The sequence below is a fragment of the Platalea leucorodia genome, assembly GCF_965183815.1.
Source record: "Platalea leucorodia genome assembly, chromosome: 5".
Classification (NCBI taxonomy): Eukaryota; Metazoa; Chordata; class Aves; order Pelecaniformes; family Threskiornithidae; genus Platalea; species Platalea leucorodia.
This window is the reverse complement of record NC_138827.1, coordinates 69,909,166-69,929,929: the sequence shown is the minus strand read 5'-3', so window position 1 is coordinate 69,929,929 and position 20,764 is coordinate 69,909,166. Positions and strand designations below refer to the sequence as shown.

The 20,764-nt window shown below is 37.8% G+C and overlaps 1 protein-coding gene across 1 annotated transcript in view; it reads left to right on the top strand.

Annotated features, from left to right (window-relative positions):
* Positions 1-20,295, top strand: part of HECW2 (HECT, C2 and WW domain containing E3 ubiquitin protein ligase 2) — a 172,560-nt gene extending 152,265 nt beyond the window's left edge. The window contains exons 21-29 of the mRNA XM_082312095.1: positions 1,637-1,750; positions 5,444-5,596; positions 7,671-7,769; positions 9,563-9,692; positions 10,302-10,448; positions 11,101-11,215; positions 11,983-12,068; positions 13,458-13,570; positions 19,261-20,295. Of these exons, the coding sequence (XP_082168221.1) occupies positions 1,637-1,750; positions 5,444-5,596; positions 7,671-7,769; positions 9,563-9,692; positions 10,302-10,448; positions 11,101-11,215; positions 11,983-12,068; positions 13,458-13,570; positions 19,261-19,372 (1,069 nt within the window). The 3' untranslated portion in view covers positions 19,373-20,295. The remainder of the gene's footprint in view (positions 1-1,636; positions 1,751-5,443; positions 5,597-7,670; positions 7,770-9,562; positions 9,693-10,301; positions 10,449-11,100; positions 11,216-11,982; positions 12,069-13,457; positions 13,571-19,260) is intronic.
* Positions 20,296-20,764: the final 469 nt, after the last annotated feature.

The window sequence follows — 20,764 nt, the reverse complement described above, 5'->3', positions numbered from 1 at the left end:
CACCTTAAAAAACTGCTAATATTTTTACTTCAGCACTCTGAATGCTAGAGTGCTTGGAGTGAGGTCTTTCCTCCTTCATTTATTTGGTAATCGTGTGATTACATACTTGTTACGACAAGGATCATTGTCATAAGATACTTTCATAATTTTGTAATTTACCAAGTCTTGTGCCAGCTATCAAACTCTCATAGTTTGATACTCTCATAGTAGCCATGAGGCACTCGAACTCTTTTTTTAACCCTTTCTTCTATTAGAATAGGGGGCTAGGGTTTTTGTTCGTGTTTTTTTTATTGCCCCCTGCCAGTCACTTCTCACATTTTGCAGGAATTTGTGCAGAGCTCAGACTTCATTTATGTGAGCTTGTTAAGTTTTCCCAAATGAAATGGGATTAAAATGGTATTGTTTAGACAGTCTTAAGAGGCAGGGTTTGGACATTGTCTGCCTATAACGTAATGAAATCATAAACACTTGAAGCTTAATCTATGAAAGTTTTGTCACGAATGCTTGGGCAAATAGCTGGTAGAAGAGGATGGCTTTTGCTACCTGTAAGATCCATTACATTTCTTGCACCTTTTTTCCTGACCTATTTGCCATCACACTGTGGATTTTTAAGCAGAGCAACAGCTGGATTTTTAAACAGAAGTTTTCTCTGGGTTCCTTTCCCAGGCTTACACTGACCTGCTCCTTTTTTTCAAACCAGGACCCCAGCACAACTTGCATACTGCCTGGGTCCTCTTGTTGCCCAGGTACCTTGCCAGTTCCTGGCATCTCCGCTTCTCTCCCCTCTGCAGGACAGCACAGTGCAATCACTGACCGATCTCTGCACAAGTAGTAAGGCCAGCAAGGGCTTTGCAAGAGGCTGTGTGGAGGGCTAAGCTGCCTTTCTGCAGGCAGCAGCCCTTCCCAGCTTCGGTCTGACTGATCAAACGCACAGATAAAGCAGTATTTGAATATAAAGCAAGCTAAGTTTCAGGAAACTAAGTAAACACAGTTTTTTGGCAGAAGATAAAATGTTTAAGTAAGAAGGATTCTTTCACCTCTTATTTTAGATCTTTATGACACTTCCTCACTTTAACAATTTTTCTTTTAGAAGGTACATTATGTTTTCACATGTGATGCTTCAGTCTGATTTTGAACAAACAATTGCCATTCCTTCTAGACTTTTTGTCCCATCACACTTACACTGGCGATAATGTAGGGATGTGTGATTCTGGAGTTACCATTCAGTGACTTTCCCATGGTTTTATCTTGTTCCTTGTTAAGAGATTGATTTTTGCATAAAAGGTTAGATTCTTGCTTACAGTAAGAGTGATTTAGAGGCCCAGCCTTAAAAAAGGAATTTTAAACTTAATGAAAATGCCCACTTCAGGACCTTTCCCCTTGAAACCTTTAAGGAAGAACCAGGGTAGAAAAAGTAAAACTACACTTCTTTGTACGAGAGACATTTTATTGAAATCTGAAAGGAGATCCTTGAGGAAGATAGACTAACAGACAGAAGCTGCCTGGTCTGGATCAAATTATCCAGCAGAAACTTGTATCTCTGTGAAGTCACCCTGTTACCTTGCAGCATAAATAGATGTTTTCAACTGTGGTTCATGTTCATGAATTGCTGTTTCAAAATTATTGTGCTCTTCAGATTAATCATCAGGAGAGATCACTTGCTAGAAGATGCCTTTAACCAGATCATGGGCTACTCAAGAAAAGACCTGCAGAGAAATAAACTCTATGTCACGTTTGTTGGGGAAGAAGGGTGAGTAGAACAGGGAAGTAAATGCGATCTCAAAACTCAGTATGTCTTGTAGCTGCTGTTTCACCAAGCTTCTTGTGGTCTAGAGTGAAAACAGGAAGGATTACAGTCAGGAAATGCCACATACATAAGCCTAGAACATACAGCTGTTCAAGATGACTTTTTAGGCATTGTGAAATGTAACGTATCCTGCCTTTGCAGAAGTAATGCATGTGTTTATGTGAATTTTCACAATAGTTGGTGTGTGTTTCAGAATATTGCTGGGAAAGCAAAGAAAAAACAAACGACTTTCTTGTGTTTCTTCTTTCATATTTCTTTTCTGTCAGTGCTGACATTATATCTCCAGTGCTTGTTAAAAGACAGCTGCCATTTGTTGGAGGGAGGGTGCTTCAAGAGTAGGCTAGAGGCTCAATCCTTAATTCAAGTCCTGTCTGAGGCAATGGGAGCTGAAAGCCCTCGGTGCTACAGGAGGTGGTCACTGCCTGTCCAGGCCAGCGCCTGTGTCACAAATAAAAGCAACTAGGCTGTTGCTAGTTGTCAAATAAACACAAATATTCCTGACATTTCAAAGTCACCTCAGAGAATGTTCAGTCTGTGTCTAATGAAAGTCTAATGTGATACAGGTTGTGAGATGTGCATTGCAAAGCAAGATGTGGTTTTATTTCCTTTGCAAGGAAACTGGAGCAACGTGCCTCTTTCGTCTCTTAATTTGTGCCCCCTTTGTCAGATCCTAAAGCCTACTGCCTTAGGCAAAAATATATTTATTGATGTATTTCATGAATGTATTTGTAAATACATTCATAATTTTATTGCTTGATATTTAGGAAACTGCAGCACACAGCTCTTGGAATGCTGTAGTGTGCGTTATTGCCATGCAATGTGTGAGTCTTTAAAATAGCTAAGTTGTAATAGAAACATCTCATACAAGATTAGATAAAATTAATCTGTCTTTGAAAACCCCTAAATCCTGCTGTTTGTTTAAAGTTCACCCTGAAGTGCTTAGTGTTAATAAGGACTCACTGAAGTCTTAAAATAAAAAATGTTGACAGCTGAGAGCCAAGCGTGGACTTGTTCATATAAATAATATCACCATGCTGTCTGAGGAGAAACTCGGAACTGGAATGACAAGGCTGGTGCAGGATGAGATTACACTATATTGACAGAGCAGGGTGGGGATGCAGGAGTGAGACCTGTCTTACGCAGCCCTGCCAGCCTTTACTTTCACAGCTACAACCTCAACTCAGATTTAAAAATGAAAGGGAAAATTTTCAAATCATATGTGAGATAGAGATTGATCCAGATAGACTGTCTCCCTTCATCAGACGTCAGGCTTTTGCTTTTCATCACTCAGTACAGCAAGATGAAGAGTGACCTGGAAATGGGGGTGACACATCCTGTTCCCATTATATCCAGCTTTACACAAGACTCTCTTCTTAATGGAAAAGAATGAGTTAATTAAGAGCAAAGTCAAATTAAAATGACGTCAATTCTCTATTTACAAATCTGTGTTTTGAATGAAGAAAGGATGTGTGCAAACAGTATTGTTTCATCAGAGATGGTGCAAGGATATGTATCACATCAAACTATTCATTTGGCTAGGTGTAGAAAGACAGGTCAGGGTGGAGGAGAGGAGGACGATGAGGAGGAGGAATACTGAAATTAATTGTTTCCTATTTGCTCCTCGTTTTCCTTTTTTAATTTTTTAAGTGGGAGTTTGCTCTTGCATTTCTTTTCCTCTTGGTAAAGAGGTGTAAGTCTTAAAGTAATGGGTAATGAAATCCTCACAAATTAAAACATTTTAGTAACTATTGATTTATTAGTGTATAAATTAGTAAGTGGGGCAACTCAAACATAGTTATTGCTGTTTCTATGATTTTTATCGTAAGTCTCATAATGTTTGGTATCTTCCTTGAACCTTCCATTTCTACAGTCATGCAACTGTGATGCTAGTTTAATGTTTTTACATTCATACTTCATGTGGTGATAAATGAAGAAAATTTTGGTACAAAGAATATGGTTCCTTAAAGTTATTTTTCCCTAAGTTCTATTAACCATTAGCAGAAGCTGCTTTGCATTTACGAGTGGTAAATCTGAAGTGTTAATGGCGCTTCCTAGGAGACGAGTCATGTTGCCAACAACATATTACTCTACTCCTGAATACCCAAATGCCCCACAGTTGCAGCTGTTGTGTGGTTGCATACCTCTTGTATGAAGTTTTCTCACCCTTGTGCCAAGCCTTTAATTATGGGATAAATCTGACTGGCAGTGCAGGATTCTCATGATTGATTTATTTAACGTGACTCACAGTAACTCTGCGTACAAAAGAAGCTGTATGAAATGGCTGGTAGTCAAGCACACAGTTTCTATTCTATCTTAAGATTTCATAGTGAGTCTGATTATCCCAGAAGTTTGCAAGAGGCTTCCAGATAACCCTTTGCTTGATCCTGGTGTTTGTGCCAAGATTAAGATCCAACAGTTGTCCGTGATATCAAACCATTTTGGGTTTTTTTTCTGCAATTTGAGGATGGAATCTGCCCTTCTTGCCAGGGTAAGGATCTGTTTCAGTACTTCACTTCTGAAGCTTAACAGAAGTGAAGTGCTTCCAAATGACTGAAGGGAAAATGTTTTTTGTTCAACAGAGGAAAGAGGCTTTGTCCTCAGCTTGATAATGGTACCTAGCCTTTACTTTTCCTGACAACTTCATCCTCAAAAACAACTCTCATCTATGCTTGTCTTCTGTAAAAGTTCATGAGCCAAAACGTTAGTAGCAGAAGTCCTATGTGAAAGCTGACCACCTCTGTGATACTTCTGTCTGTGCATAGTCTTAGTACTAAAGCAAGACCTTCTTAAAAGTCAAGTATGAAATCTTCAATTTATTGAAGATATATCATTATTTGTTAGGGTTATAATAATCTGTGTTCCCCACAGGAAAATACCTAGTTTTCTGTTTTCCAACTCTACCAGAGCATTAACTTCATACTTAACTCATTTCACTGGTGACCTGCAGCATAATGTCAAAATTCAGTCTCAGTGCTTTGTCAGCAATGAGTTTGTTTATGATTCAGGAAGAAGGGGTTATTTAGATTCCTTGTTCATTAGTACTGGAATCTTGAAATAGCAAAAAAAAAAACCCCAAACAACCAAAGGAAATGCACTCTCCAAAAGACATTTAAATGCACTCAAGTTTGGAAGACAAACAAGAAAGTTTAGACCAAGAAAGATAAATCACTGAAGTGATCTCAGATCATATTGCTAGGAAAAACAGAAATATTATCCTTCAAATTGTCCTATTGTTGCAAGTCTGCAAAGACAAAATATGACCATTGTTCGTTTTCATTCTTAATTTGTCAGATGCAGCTAGGTCTAATATTGGCTCTTTTCATGTTTCCTCCTCCTCCCCACCCCCAGTTACTTGGTAATAGTCCTGTGGCAAAGAGGACATTACAGCTGGAGCCAAATTTTTTGATGAGAGCAGCCCGCATAGAGCACTTCATTCCAGTCCTCCAAGCCATTCCATTTCAGAATAGCCCCGTGAGGACTTCACATACCTTGGCATTAAGCAATCTGCAGGATAAGGGTTCTGGTTAAAATCTTAGGAAATTTTAATTAAAATGTAGCGTAAGGAATGTAGGTTCAAAAAAGCGTTTCTTCACACACAATGAACATTTTATAGTAATGTCCGTTTTCTCTTTAAAGGTTGGACTACAGTGGACCCTCGCGAGAATTTTTTTTCCTCGTGTCTAGAGAGCTCTTCAATCCGTATTATGGTTTGTTTGAATATTCAGCCAATGATACCTATACAGTACAAATAAGTCCCATGTCTGCTTTTGTAGACAATCACCATGAGTGGTAAGAATAATTTTTCTTTTTGTTTTTCAGATGTGTTTTTTTTGTTGTTCCTACTTGAGACAACTGCTCATATCTGCTCAGACCTATAACACAGAATCTGATGTTTTTAACCAGCAGCAAAATAATTGCATTTCTTTAGACTTTCCTAATTTTGTTTTCTCTTGTGGTTTTAAATGCTCTTAATTCTCACAAGGTCAGCAAAACTATGATTTGGAATGTGCACCATGGGATTGTCTCACAACACAACTCTCTGTGTTTCTTGTGCATAAGCAGTCGTTTCATGAAAGCAATATTAGCCTCTTGTGCATTAAAAAAAAATGAATGAAACATTGGCTTTTTGTCAACTAAGGAGATTAAGATAGATTTCAAATGGGTGTTACTGTATGGAATTTGTTTGAGTCTAAAGAGTACAGAGGTGGTCTCAGTGGAAAAAAACCAACATATCTACTGGAAGGAAATCTATGGAGATATCTTAATTGGGGGCGGGGGGAAGACTGCTGATTACGTAGCTCTTAAACAAAGTCTGTACATACACACATACTTCTAAAATAGTTATCAAGGATTTTTACATAATCCCATTTTCACAATTACAAGCCAGTTTAAATCACCCTCAGATGATTTAAGCCATGGCATCGCCATAAGTCTGTAAAGCTGTGCGGTGAATATTAACAGAGAGAATTCTGTTGTGTAGGTAGTTAGATTACAGTAATAGTGGAATGACAGCTGCTCATCTGTGTAGGACAGATATGTACTGAGTTCTTATTTATTGGAAGCCAGTTATGAAGAATGAATATCAGAAAGGAATCTCATTACTAGCTTTAAAAATTAATAGGAATGGTTGGCTGCATCCAGTTCAGTCAGTTGAAGCAATCTACCTGTTGAACTCCAATACTGTAACAATAAATGGCATATATTGTATTGGAGAAGCAGAACAGTCTGGCAAAAAGGGGAGAAAAAAACCTTACGTGCTATGTGGCTTCTGCCAACAGTTTGTATTCATCCCTGCCTTCTGCAGTGCTGGACCAGAGACCTTGGGGGCAAGGGAGGCATCACCCCCTCTCTTCCTGGGAGTGCTGGTGCCAGTGACAGCACTGGTCTTGTACAGCCTCAGAGGGAATTCAGAAAATGGAGCTGTGACAAGCAGTTATGCATGGAAGTAGAGGGCTCTCTGCATGTCACATCCTCATCTTGCAAATCCTGTGTACAGGCAGGTATAATAAAGCCCTAATCTTTCCACGAAAAATGTTGCTGAGGATACATAAACAGAATGTTTAAGAAACATTATTTTCTTTGAAAAAGAACACTAGGCTTAAATCTAGTTCCAGAGACGTGGAGGATCTTTCACAATGGATCTTTATTCTCATGGGAATGTTTGCAAAGACCCTACTATTTCAAAGTTGCTGCCATCTGATCTCAAATCTGTCAAACTCCTTTCCTCCTTCCCAACCCTCCTTACCCACTCAACAAAACGAAGATAATAGGGGAAGAAAGAGAGAGGGGAGAGAAGGAGATCATTTAGATCCCATTGACATAGGGCTGGAGAGCACTGTGATACACAAAAAAAGCTTCCAGCCACTGTTTGTGAAAATATATATAGAATTCCATAATCACCAGTCAGAAGGGGGAGCAAGGAGCCACTGTAAACAGAAAAGACAGACAGCAAGGACTGTCAGGCTGGGAAAGGGTAGAAAAACCTTTGGCCTGCCAGTAACATGAAAACAAGTTAATCCTATATGGGGGGTGTAAAGAAAATAGACAGTGGCTATCATTTTGGAATACATGCTTTTATAAAGAGGCTAGTCTGGCAGGGGTTGATTGGGTTAATATGGATTTGACATTTTTGAGACATTGCAACTTAGGTATCTGAGGGATTTTCCACACCCGGCAGACTTGCATTTTTTCTGTGCCTTACTGAGAATGTAAAAGAAACACAAGAAAAAAACAAAAATACCACAATTTAGACATAGCTATCTGATTTAAAAATGCTGTTTGGAAATATATGTAAGTTTTGATGACAGAGCAGTGTACTAACCACAAAGTTTCAGTATAACGATTGTAACTGTTTCTCTTCCAGGTTCAGGTTTAGTGGTCGAATTCTTGGTCTTGCTCTGATACATCAGTATTTGCTAGATGCCTTTTTTACACGACCCTTTTATAAAGCCCTCCTCCGAATGTGAGTAGAATTGTTCTGTCTCCTTTTTTGTGTGGTTCCTTCCCCATGGACAATGCCATTTTGTGTATGGATAAATTAAAATGTTTTATCATCAAAGAAGACAGGCCATTATTTCTAATTTAATAATTTCATTTCAATCCTGGACTTTTTTTTAAAAGTTTACTTGTTTCTGCTTATGATTATTAGCCAGTTACCTAATAACTCAGAATGTTGTTTTCTGATCAGTATGAAAATGTCATCTTTTGTTTTAGGCATCTTATAAGCTTCTGCAAAATCTTACATTTGAAGTTGTACAGTGAAATGCTGTGGTTTTATTCCAGGTATTAATAGACCTCTTATTCATTTGTCTTGTAATGACTCACAGGATAGGATATGAATCACTTCGTAACTTAGACTGCAAGACCCATTCTCAGAGGTAGACTGATTGTTGGCAATCTCCATTTTGAGGAGCTTTACTCTGATATACTTTAGACTTCATTTTCAGAACTACTGCTCCTGTTCTGGCTGAAACAATGAGAGCTGCACTTGCTCAGCATGTCTGGAATTTAAGACCTAATGAACTTAAGGTGCTTCGCTTTTTGTCCTCCATTTGAAAGCTGTTTTTGAGAAGTCTGGAAGGATATTTTTTGTATACAACATCACACAGTCTAGTAGTGTGGAGTAATGCATCCATTCCTATTGCACATATATTTTAAAAGTACCTAAATGCTAACAGAATCATTTTAATAAGGATGAGGACTTACCCCAGATGGACTTTAATGCTAATACTGTGTGACTGCCAAATTAAATTAATTGTTTAACTTGGTGGTTCTCTAAACAGTAAAATTAAAAATGATGGGGCGGCCAGCTTTGTACACAGCCTAATTCATGCCACTTCCCCATCTAAGCCCTGGACCTCTGCTTTCCTCAGAACTGATGAGCCATCCAGACTACCTCTGCAGATGAGACATTGTTCCCAATCCATCAACTTTGATGTAGGGGCTGTTACTGAAGGATGTCACTTAAACTACACTTGAGTGTCCAACTAAAAGTACAGGGCTTTCTTCTGACCTTATATGGACCCAAGAATAGAAGCAGGCAGGGAACCCTGCAGCTGAAAAGCACCTTACTTAATGAATAGTCCCAGTGGCCTATTTCACAGAACAGGATTTAAGGAATTAAGAATGGCAGAAATTGCCACCACGGTATTAAATATGTTTAACAACTGACATGCTCAAAGCTTGGAGTAGTAACTGTTAAAGACAGCAAGGGGCAGTTGGCTTACAGGTTGGATTTGTAAAAGAAGGACCAGGTAAGGGGAAATATGGCAAAAAGTAAAAAGAAATTTCTGGGGTAAGCAAGGTATCTGAGCAGACTTCTTTGCACAACAAAGAGACGAGAGAGGTGGCAGTGTAGTCACATGAGCAAAAAGGGTAGTAGTTGCTTGTTATAAAAACTTACTTTTTCTTTTATGATTTGAATTTTTTGTCTCTTCAATCTATGTATTTTCATAATTCCAAAATATTCTTCACAGGAAACATGAGACAGACTCACCATAAACTTAAAAAGAAATGTGTCATCAAATCAATAAATTCTGGAGTTTTGTATATTAACAAAACCATTTTGTGTTACAGAGTAACTGCTATTATTAGGCAAATAAACAGTTTTGAAGTAATGTCGTCTTTATTCTATTGATTTTACTCTTGGGTCCCATTCTCAGTCTGTTTTTCAAGACTGTCCTATCTGAGTTTAGTAACTGAGTACACACTACTGCTGTCATCTGTATTTGTGTGTTTTCTTCTTGTTTATGTTAGACTCTGTGACCTGAGTGACCTGGAATATCTCGACGAGGAGTTTCACCAGAGTTTGCAGTGGATGAAAGACAATGATATACATGATATCCTAGATCTCACATTTACTGTAAATGAAGAAGTTTTTGGGCAGGTGTGCAGGATTCTTAATTTAATGTCCTTTGTGCATTCTACTGCTAAATGAATATTTATTTGGACAGAAGAATGATTGTCATTCCATGCTGATTTGAACTTGGTTTTTATAAAATTCTGGTTGATGAAAACAATGTTGAAATCTAAGGAGGAATTATTATTTGTAACCAGTGAAACGTGTCTTTCTGGTTAAGGAGATTTTCTGGAGACTATCTAAAATACCAAAATTTTTGATTGCTCTGCTGAAGATAGTTTACCTGAATTTAATGGCAGAAGAGTTAGTATTCAAAGGTATTACAATACCTTTGTTACAATATTATTTAGAAGACTTCACTACTTTAATCGCTGTAAAGATTGTTTCTTCTTCTCAGCTTATTCTTCATGCTAAATATGAAGATTCTTCAGACTAAATGAGATTTTAAATATGATTTTATATAAAAAAAAAAAAAGGTTTGTTGTATATTCTCTTGTTTCACATATTCCAGTTTGCTAAAGACAGTCTTAGCTAGTGTTTTTGAGGAATTACTTCAACTTAAAAGTTTAAATTATTATAGTTCTTTCTTTTGTCTTTATAATACTGTGTTGTCACTTGGTCTTTTTTTTCCCTAAGATCACAGAACGGGAATTAAAGCCAGGAGGTGCCAACATCCCAGTCACTGAAAAGAACAAGAAAGAATATATAGAAAGAATGGTGAAATGGAGAATTGAGAGAGGAGTTGTACAACAAACAGAAAGTCTAGTTCGTGGTTTCTATGAGGTAAAACACTCCAAAATGAAATTTACTTTCTTCCTTTATCCTCCCAAAATATTTTTCTCCTCATATACATTTCCCAAATAGAGTCCTGTAAAGCAGATACATATATAATCAGAAATGCCCTTACAGATATCTGAGGGGGAGAATCATTGTTAGTCATTGACTTAAACACTATGGTTATATATATTCTTTAAACTGGAAAATACCATTGATCACTATTTGTATGATTAGCAATGAATGCTTGTTAAAGTGACCCATCTGTTTCTTCAGGGGGCCTTTAAGATGTTTTGTGTGCATGCCGTGCTCAGTGAAACATGGTAGACTGAGTGTGTTTCAAGGTATTTCTCTCTTACCTGTTTTAACATGGACAATTAAATTGAATAAATTGAACTTAATTTGTCCTGAAATAATTCAATATTATTTGCCAATAAAATTCTCTCCCAATCCCTGTGATCCTCTAATGAAATTGAATAGAACTGCAGTTTAAGAAAAAGAAGTCCATTTATTTGCCTTTAAAGAGAAAAAAACCTTAACTCTTTCCATTCATGAGGGAAATGTTACCTGATAAATGTCTTAGTAGCAGACAAGCCTTGAATGGGGAGGCAAAAATCAGTAAATGAAGAAATGTTGCTATGCATTTTATTTCCTTTCACAGGTGGTTGATGCGAGGCTCGTGTCTGTGTTTGACGCCAGAGAACTGGAACTGGTTATAGCTGGAACAGCAGAAATTGACTTGAGTGATTGGAGAAATAATACAGAGTATAGAGGAGGTAACCTTAATTTTGAATTGTTCACTGACAGCGTTGGGGGCCTGGAATTACCCAGTTTCTAAGACACTAAAGAACCATGCCATGAGATACATCTTTAGTATCTTCTGAATTTCTGTGGTTAAGTTTGCGTTACGAGAAGGTAATTTGTCCATTTTAGTTTGCTTCATTGCTTCCCCATGCAGCTCTCCCTTACTAGTTTTGTCTGGCCAGCATAACAGAACAGTCTTCTCCACAGAAAGTACTGTGCTCACCTGCACGCTAGCAGAGTACCACCCAGACACTGGAGACAAATGGAAATGGTAGCCATTCTTAGTAGGACGTACCTCTTTTCCACTCTCAAAGATGACAGGAAGTTAGAAGTAATCCCAGTGACTGCAGGCTGGCAGGTGAGATAATTTGAGAACAATGGAAGATTTGGCAACTATTTTGAGAGAGATGGTTGCAGCATCATTTGTAGCTTTAGATATATAAAAAGCACCACAGCACTAGAATTTTTCAAGAACTGGCATTCCTGTTAGTGACTGATTAATGGGTGAAATGCTTGCAAAAGAGATTTCACTCCTTTTAGTCATAGTAAATTAATTCTCTGCCTTTAAGATTTTTAATCATTTCAGGAGTAGTTTTCTCTCACCTGCTTTCTTTTGCTGCCATTGGATAAGAACTACAGCATTATTGTGACTAGGGCTGAGCTAGGAAAAACTTACTAACTATTCTCTCAATCACTTTTGTAGCACTTAAAGGCATAAAGGCTCTTCTTGTTTTAACAGGTTATCATGACAATCACATAGTAATTCGGTGGTTCTGGGCTGCTGTGGAAAGATTCAACAATGAACAACGACTAAGACTTTTACAGGTAAGAAATCAGCTGATCTGTGCAGAAATAGTCTGCAATGTTAAAATTAGATGCTAAACTATTTCCATCCAGGCTTATGACATCAAAAAATTGTGGCGATGCTGCCTAATGGGAATAACCTTACAATCCTCAGAGATTTATTGTAATAATTTTAAGTGACTGAGGCTCACAGCTATTTTTATAGCTTTCTAAGTTAAAAATACATTTAAGATAAAGTATCTGATGTCAATAACCCTTTACTATCGTTTGTACATTAAGACTAGTAAAGATAAAAAAGGAAAACTGTAATTGGTTATATCATTAGGTAGAAATTTTAATAGTATTTGTACAGCTGATGAAGAAGAAAGCTTAGATGGAAGTTGAAGTGCCTCAAATTAGAAAATAACGATGAAAACCTGAAAATCAGTCCAATTCCATTTTCACTAAGTCAGCCTGCAGAATCCAGTCATCCTGCTGATGAAGGACAAAAACCTCTCAACAGAGGAATATTTATACATGTGGATTTACTATTGAGTTAATTTTTTTAAATTCAGGTTACCCCCACCCCAAACCATTCTATGTTCTTGATTTATTATGAAATCCACTGGTTTAGACAATTCAGAATTTGCATCTGATCCTTGAGTTACCTATATGAGTATGATGAAGGATTTTCTTCTTTTATCTGCTTAAGTACTTAAAAAAGGTCTGTAAAAAGCAGTGTGGGACATCTCATTTGATGGAGAGACAGAGATGTCTGCTTGTATGTTCCTATCACATCTGTTAGTCAAAAGTTTTTATCATATCCAGATCATTAAAAATTAAATAGCCTCTGATCTGTCAAAAAACCGTTTGGTTTGTTCATGACAGGTTTTAACTAAATCTGCTCAACAGACAGCATTACAGCAAATGTCAGCGGGCACTCTACCTAACCTTCAGAATTTAGTCCTTTTCTTACAGTATTTAATAATGGTTATAAAGATATTGAAATCCACATAGCCAAAAAGGTATAAAACAAAGCCATTATCATACATTATCACTTTTTTATTAGTTCCTCTTAATACAGAATAAAGACAGTAGGGAAAAACTCACTTAGGCCTAAGTTTAAGTAACTTGATATTAATAGTGTTTTACTCTACAGTATTTATGTAGCATAATTACTCTTTGAAAGAGAAACCTTTGAAGGAAATTAATCTGATAAGTTGTCTCTTCTAGAGCCCTATCCGGAAATGGTCTGTTTTCCCTTATCCTCCATTTACAGTAGCATTTATTACTTGTGTCTCACAAATTTCCTTATTTTGTAAATGCTTTTACATAAGCATTTGGACTTCAGTGGGTATGCTCATATAAATAAATTTCTAACCTGCACCATCTGTGTATCCAGTACCTGTGATGTTTTGTTTGCGCTGGCAGTTTGTTACAGGCACATCCAGCATACCTTACGAAGGATTTGCCTCTCTACGGGGGAGCAATGGTCCAAGAAGGTTCTGTGTAGAGAAGTGGGGGAAGATCACTGCTCTTCCAAGGTACAACCGTGTGTGTATTAATGTGAGAGATACTTCAGAATATCAGTTACCAGGATTACAGATAAGCTCTTTGAGAAACATAAACAAGTTTTAACTGAATATGCAAATATACTATGCCTTACATGAAAATTTCCTTCCCCGTTGTTCCAGTGTCCGATACATCCATTTTTCTTTGAACTCAATTTTGTTCTCATAAGACGGACTGTGGCTGACATCCATATTGTATTTTTTTTAATGCAAAATTATATTGGAATGATATTTTGATTAGAATTTGGTTTTGTTATATTTGATTACATGTGCAAGTATTTACTTCCTGAACATGCAGTTCATCACTTAGGAGCAAAAATTAATATGAATTAAAATTAAATAGCACTTGTGACTGTGTCTGAGTAAAAGCTAATATCAGGCTTTTTGCATTAGACACACACAGCCTTTACAGTATAGTTTAGTGATGTAATTTCTATGCTCTGTCTGATGTCAAGAGTGTTAACAAATGCAGAAGAGGCAAGTTATGAACTGCAGAAGAGGTGTATTTTGAGGAGGCGGTCATTTGACTTAAGAGGCAGCACAGGGATAAGAGAAGGTGAAGATTTCCAAGAGAACAAGTAGGGTCAATTGAAATACGTGAAGAGGGTAAGGGAACAGTATGAGAATCTAAGATATGAAAGCAGGAGTTGAGTTGTACAAGCCCTTGCAGACAAGAGGCAGCCTTCAATTTGGGTAATGGCAGGTTTGGAGGAGTACGGGGGAGTGGGGGTGGGGGGGGGAGTCACTTTTCTAAATTTTCCATTTTGTAAAGACAGGAAAAAAGGAGTTGTTTTCAAAGGTCCATGGTAACGATACCAGGACTAGACTAATAACATACGAGTCATGCAAGAAACATCTTCTAGCATGGATGCTTCATTGACAAAAAATGACAGGTTCTAGTCTTTTCTATATTGTGATCAGGCTGATATGTTTCTGGAAGATTTCCTTTCATCCAGTTCTGTAATTCTGTAGCTTCTAGAGTGGGTTAACAGAGGTTAGACATACAGATTAGTGTGTGGAGTGTGGGTGAACTAACTCTACTTAATCAGATCTCAGCTTTAGTATGCTGCTTATAGCCTGCGGTGGTAGTTTTGGGCTGGGCTGATCCATGGAGGAAATTCAGCCCTAATCCTAGTCCATTCCTCTTAAACAAGATTCCTCAGGAATAACTTGCATTCAAAGTCTCTTTTTAGACACAAGGCGTCTGTCAGACACACAGCGAGTTTCTCTGACCAACAACCCTTAGCTTTTTCCTCCAGCATAAAGTCAGAGGCAGAGACATTGCTTGGGTTGGTGCCTGCCTGCAGGCTACCATCTGAACCGCACTGAGAACGTCAAAGACGCAGAAGTGGTACTGTGAAATCCACAGACACAGCAGGTGGCCTTTAAACAAAGCCATCTTGCCAGTTTACAGTACAAATGAGAGCCAGACAGCTGAGGATTAAAGATAAGCAAATTCTGGAAATTGCTATTTCAAATCAAACACTCTTAATATCTTTGGGTGGCCTAGCAATACCTTGTACCCCGGTAAGTCTACTTTATAGTTTGATTATGATTGACCTACAGACTCGCTTTGATTCTATTTAAAAAGAAAAAGCTTTGATTTTTTAAAAATAATTTCTGACTTCAAAATATAAGATTTTCTTGTGAGTTTAAGTAAGAAAAGAGAATGTGGGAGTTTTTCCGTATATTCTTTAATACTGGAATTCCTGGTGCTAACAAGCACAGCTTGCAGCATGGAAAACTCAGGACATGCCAGAACAGGATGCTCAGAAGTTCCTCTGAAAAGGTTACGCAGAGCCCTGGTTGTAATAAACTGCAGAATAGAACTGCTTCCTGTAGTGCAACATGGAGAAATGTGTCGAGAATCTTTGCTACCATAAGGTGTTCAGCAAGTGTAGGGGAAATGCCAACTCTTCACATTTAGGAGAATGTATCATGCCCTTGAAATTTCATTTATGATTCCCTCAGTGAGGAAACATTTGATTTTTTGTCTCTGTGGATAGTTTTTAACGTACAAGTGTGAGAATTAAAATAAACCAACAACACATTTTGTTAAAATAAAAACAACTGTGTATGACAAACATCTACAGTTGTCATGAGCTGGCAATTCCTGGCATTCATACATGGAACCCTGATCTCATAAAAAATAAACGATCTTTCATGTTTATGCTTAAATGGGCTAAGCCCTAAGCAGAAAGCAGTATTTGCATTTTTACATATCTAGTTCCTGTGTGCAGCGTAGCTTCAGCCTGCCTCCCACCAGCTTCAAAGACTTACTGTGCAAACACCAAGTAGTGCTGGCTTGAAGGTAAGACATTGTTAACAACAACCCCAAGTAGCAAACTTTCAATAGGTTTCCAAACAAGCTCTGCGAGTGTAAACACATTGCTGGATCTGCTGAGAATGCTGCCCTAGGACTCTGTGACTCTTACTGATTCTCAGATAACTAAAGCATTTGTGTTAAGGCACCGTCACTCACTCGTAGCAGTGTTACACTTTGCAGATTGCCCTTTTGATTTCAGCGGGAGTGCTTGTGAAATTTGATAAGACTTGGTGTGAGGGTGGCAAAAGCTAGGACTCAACAAGTCAGTGGACTTTTCTTCCTCTGTTTCTAAAAAAACTACTGCACTGCTGAAAACACAAAAGAATGCTGGTCCCCATCTCTTCTTCCTCATTTTGAGACACAGAAGGTAACTAACGTAGTTACTTAGGTATGTGATTGTGGTCTAAGCAGCTGTGAATGTAAACACAAAAGTATTCACTAGATATTTACCTGCTGTTCTGACTGCTGTGTAATCAGTTCTGCTGAATCAAAATAGTGAGATTTCTGAGAGGTGCATGTCAGGTTGCCTAACTTACATCACTGTCTTTTACACTAATAAGTCACTAGCATGTAAAAGGCCCTGAAAAGATTGATTATTACAGGTTTAACTTAACTATTGCTATCCCTGATGCCACTTCTACTTCCTTCTTTTGCACTGTGTTGTAGATTACACCACATCGGCGGAGGGACTGTTACTCTTTCAATTCACTTACAGGCTGAGAAATTGGTTCCAGGCTCATTGTTGTACATTATATATACGTGCATGTGATGATTCACATGCAAATAGTAGTTAAGTCCAACTGCTGGATTTTAACCCTACATCACTCTATTTTGCTACTGTAATCAAAATGAAGGGGGTATTAACTGGGAATCTAGACTTCAGGAACCAAGGAGGTTTTTCATGTTGTCATAAAATGCGAGTCCAGGAAGATGAACAGTTAGTGCCCACGTGGTTTGAAATGTTGGAATGAGAAAATACTGTCCAGAGGAAAAAAAAAAAAAACAACTTCCTTCTTGAAGACTTATGAAGTTGCTTGCTAGGGTGAGAAAGGCATGCATTCCCTCAGAAGACAAAGATGTTAAGTTTTTGTCTTTTTTAATGACTTGGTTTTCCAAAGTAGGTGATTGCCTTTTTGAAATTGCCCTCAAAATTAAGATAAAACCTAGTTCTCGTAATAAATGTAAACAACATGCCGGCTTACTATTAAGCCAGTTTGTAATGAATCCCTTGCTAATTACATACTATGTCTCTTATAATTTGTGGTTTTATGGCCCACACAGCATGATCCATAGTTCTAATGAGTGGCTGTCAGCCCCATGCCGCAGAAGCATGTGGTTAGACTCTTAATTGCCTGAGACTCTTTCACACTCTGCACTGAACTCAAGGGTCACCGAGTTCCAGTGGCCCATTTGCTGCTGGGTCTAAACCAGGCTCTTTCTTCAAAAGGGATTTTTATTTTTTTTTTTTTTTTAAGTGCGGGAAATGCAATAATAATTTAATCTGTATCACAGATATGACTTTGTAAGGTTTTTGGAAAGGCCAACGAGGAGTACGCAGAAAGCTTTCCTCCAGGAGCCTTAGGGGAATGGAAGGGTGGAGAAATTCTACCAGGCCCCTGGAATACAGGGTGGGGAAATGCCTCTCTGCTATACAGCATGTACTAGCAGTGTACTTCTAGGCATACTGTATTTGGGGAGGGTGCAAAATTCAATGCTTTCTTAAGTGATTGCATATTTGATGTTTGGACTATGTTTATAGTAATAGTGTGACCTTCTGTACAGTGTATGCATTTCTTCAGCCTGATATTTTTACGACACTAAGGCTATAACTGAGTGAGTGTTTCACCTTCAGTGAGGGTTTGTAATGGACTCTTATGTTTTTAACAAACGCGATTAACCCACTTCACTTCATGTTCCATCCCAATTGTTGGGAGCTGAGAGCCGCTTAAAGCGGCCACTAATGAATTTGCTCCCGTGGAAGGCAGCACTTTCTGGCTCAGAGACAGCTCAGTACAGGTCTTGTAGACACTCAGATTTCTGGGGGTGGTTAGGTTAAATGAGGAGTTGCGTTTGCTGCGAGGAGGGAGCTTGCTCAGTCCTTCCATTGGCATTATGTTACACATTTACACAATATGGGTCATACCGATGAAGGGCAGGTCACTGCAGGAAAAGTTTGTTTTTCAGCTGGATTGTATTTAAATAACTCTGTGTTTTATTGCAAAAGAATAAAGTATTTGTAAATTTTTACAACTTTACAGAGACCTGCCAAACTACAAAAAGGTTTTCATCCTCTAAACTCAGTCTAAAGTGAGGCTTTGGTACAAAGCTTCAAAGCGGAAAAGACGCCTCCTCCAGCTTCTCTTCACATCATTTCTTCCTCAAGAACCCATCACATTAATAGTTATGCTATCTGTGTCACTAGAGCAGGCTCATCCACTACAGTGTTTTAGAAAGTACTGTCCTTAGCCTGCCCTGAGAGGTCAGACAATGATATCCATTATTCTACTAAGAGGAAAAACCTCTATTATCCCCCTTCTCATTCTCTGGAAGAGGTTTTGGGAGTCAGTTCTAAGTCTGTCAAAAAAATTAGGTAGATGGACTTTGGAAACTGAGAAATAAACTACATGGTTGTCCTCGTAAGAAAGCAGGATGGTATGCTAGAGGTACATGCATAGTTTTTTGTAATTACAACAAGTATTATTCTAAAGGTCATTGGCTTGCAGGGCCAGATAGGTACATAGCGTAAATCAGCACAAGCAGTAGCTTCCCGAGAAAGACAATCCATATGCCAAGGAAATGTAGATGGAAGAGCATCTTAATTTGTCTGTCCTTTACTACTGTGGGATTGTTTCCTGTATATCTAGAGCATCTTTTAGTATTTCATCAAATCTAATACCTTATGCTTATTCAGTGTACTGAAATACCTTGTTTATGATTACAAATACAGTATTCAAGTATCATCAGTACAGAAAAAAATACTACTTCTCAGAAGATATATTTAAAGCCAAGATTTCAGAACTGACTATTTGAATTGTACCATGTTACATCATTCTTTTCTCATGCCCATTTAACAGATAAAATTTATCCCACACCTTTTGGGCTGTCAGTGTGTTTCTAAAGATCTTCATAAATGCTTCTTACTGGCTTATTTTAATTAGAAAAAAGTAGATTAAACCTCACCACCTGTTGAATTGGAAAACATCATTTGACAGAACAAAGTCTTCTGAAAGAATACTATCTGCCCATCTCTACGCAAGCGCATACCAGTCTGTGTGTTCTCTTTTGAACTTTTTAAATAATGTACTTCTTCACCTCCTCTTTTTTTTCCCCCCCTCAGGGCTCACACTTGTTTCAATCGTCTGGACCTTCCCCCTTATCCATCATTCTCTATGTTATATGAAAAACTGTTGACAGCAGTTGAAGAGACAAGTACTTTTGGACTTGAGTGATACACAAACCACAGTGCCCAGCTCATTGGACTTTTGTGGATCTGTCTTCTCAAGGAATGAATGAACGTTTGTATTAGACTTCCTAGAGGAAAATTGTTTCACGGTGCAACTCAAATAATGAGGTTCCATGAAAGAGCTTATGAAGCAATTAAAAATCATTGTGGTAGTGGCAGAATTCTCTACAGTGAAACTAGAGTGTGCCTGATGTGCAGGGAAAACCAAGTCTCGCAATCCATGGTTTTTCAGGATGGCCAAACTTCATAAGTTTATGGTCTGAGCAAAGAAGAAACGTGATCCCATGTTGTGATCAGCCTGGCTACTGCAAAACTGATATGCACCCGAAAACTGGATTTCATCAAAGTTGTTGAATAGAAAATTCAAGTCAAAATGTGAAATCATTCAGCCTCTTACCTACCCAGTAAATTATAAAAAAAAAAATAAATCATGCAATAGATTTTTTTTTTTTTAAAATTCATGAAAGTACATTACTTTGTGCTATATGTTATAATAGCATATCCAGTACCTGCTTTACCTAAGACTACAAGTGGCTGCGTAGTGTGCACCATAGAGCTCAAGTTCCCGGGGCAGAAGTGAATTGGAAGGGAAGTCAGCAACAAAGGATGTAACAACAACTGCTTGCGTTAAGGAGGTTTGTGGAAATGTGTTTGCCAGTGGTGTGTATGACAAAAGATGAGCTGTTACAATGAACTTAATAAGACTGATTTTATGCTTTATACTGCATGGAAACTATTTTAAGACAACTAGCAATTTATCACAGCATATCAGGAAAAAAAAACCCTAACACAGTGACTTCTGTTTATTTTTATAGGTTCATTATATTATGTTTCTTAGAGTGTAAACAGGAAACAAGCAAACTAAAACGCTCTTTCTGTTTTTGTCACGTTCCATGCTTGAACAGACATTCTGCTAGTGTTTATTCTTTAAGCACTCTCAAGGGAAAAAAATGCCTTTTATTTTTATAAGAGTAAAAAACTCCCAAAAATATTTTGCACTGAATGTACCAAAGTTGAAGGGACATTATGATCTGACTGATAGCAAATTGCATCACTATCAAGTATCTGTAAAAATGCTTAGGAACCAGGCTTTCTTCACGGTGCCATGTCTATAGATATCAGGACTGTGCACATAAGTAATAATTTTGTAATACTATATGTGATATTGTAATATGCATTTATTTTAAATGCATCTGGGTCATTTTTCATGTATTGGATAACTTAATGCAGTGGAGTTTAATACAGATATTTCATATGCTCCCCACAACTTTTTATTTGTACAGCACCATGAAACACTAGCTCATTTGGAAACCCATGAGTAACCTACTTTAAGCCGAGCCACTGGTCATAATGCCACTGTCCCATATCAGTGAACACC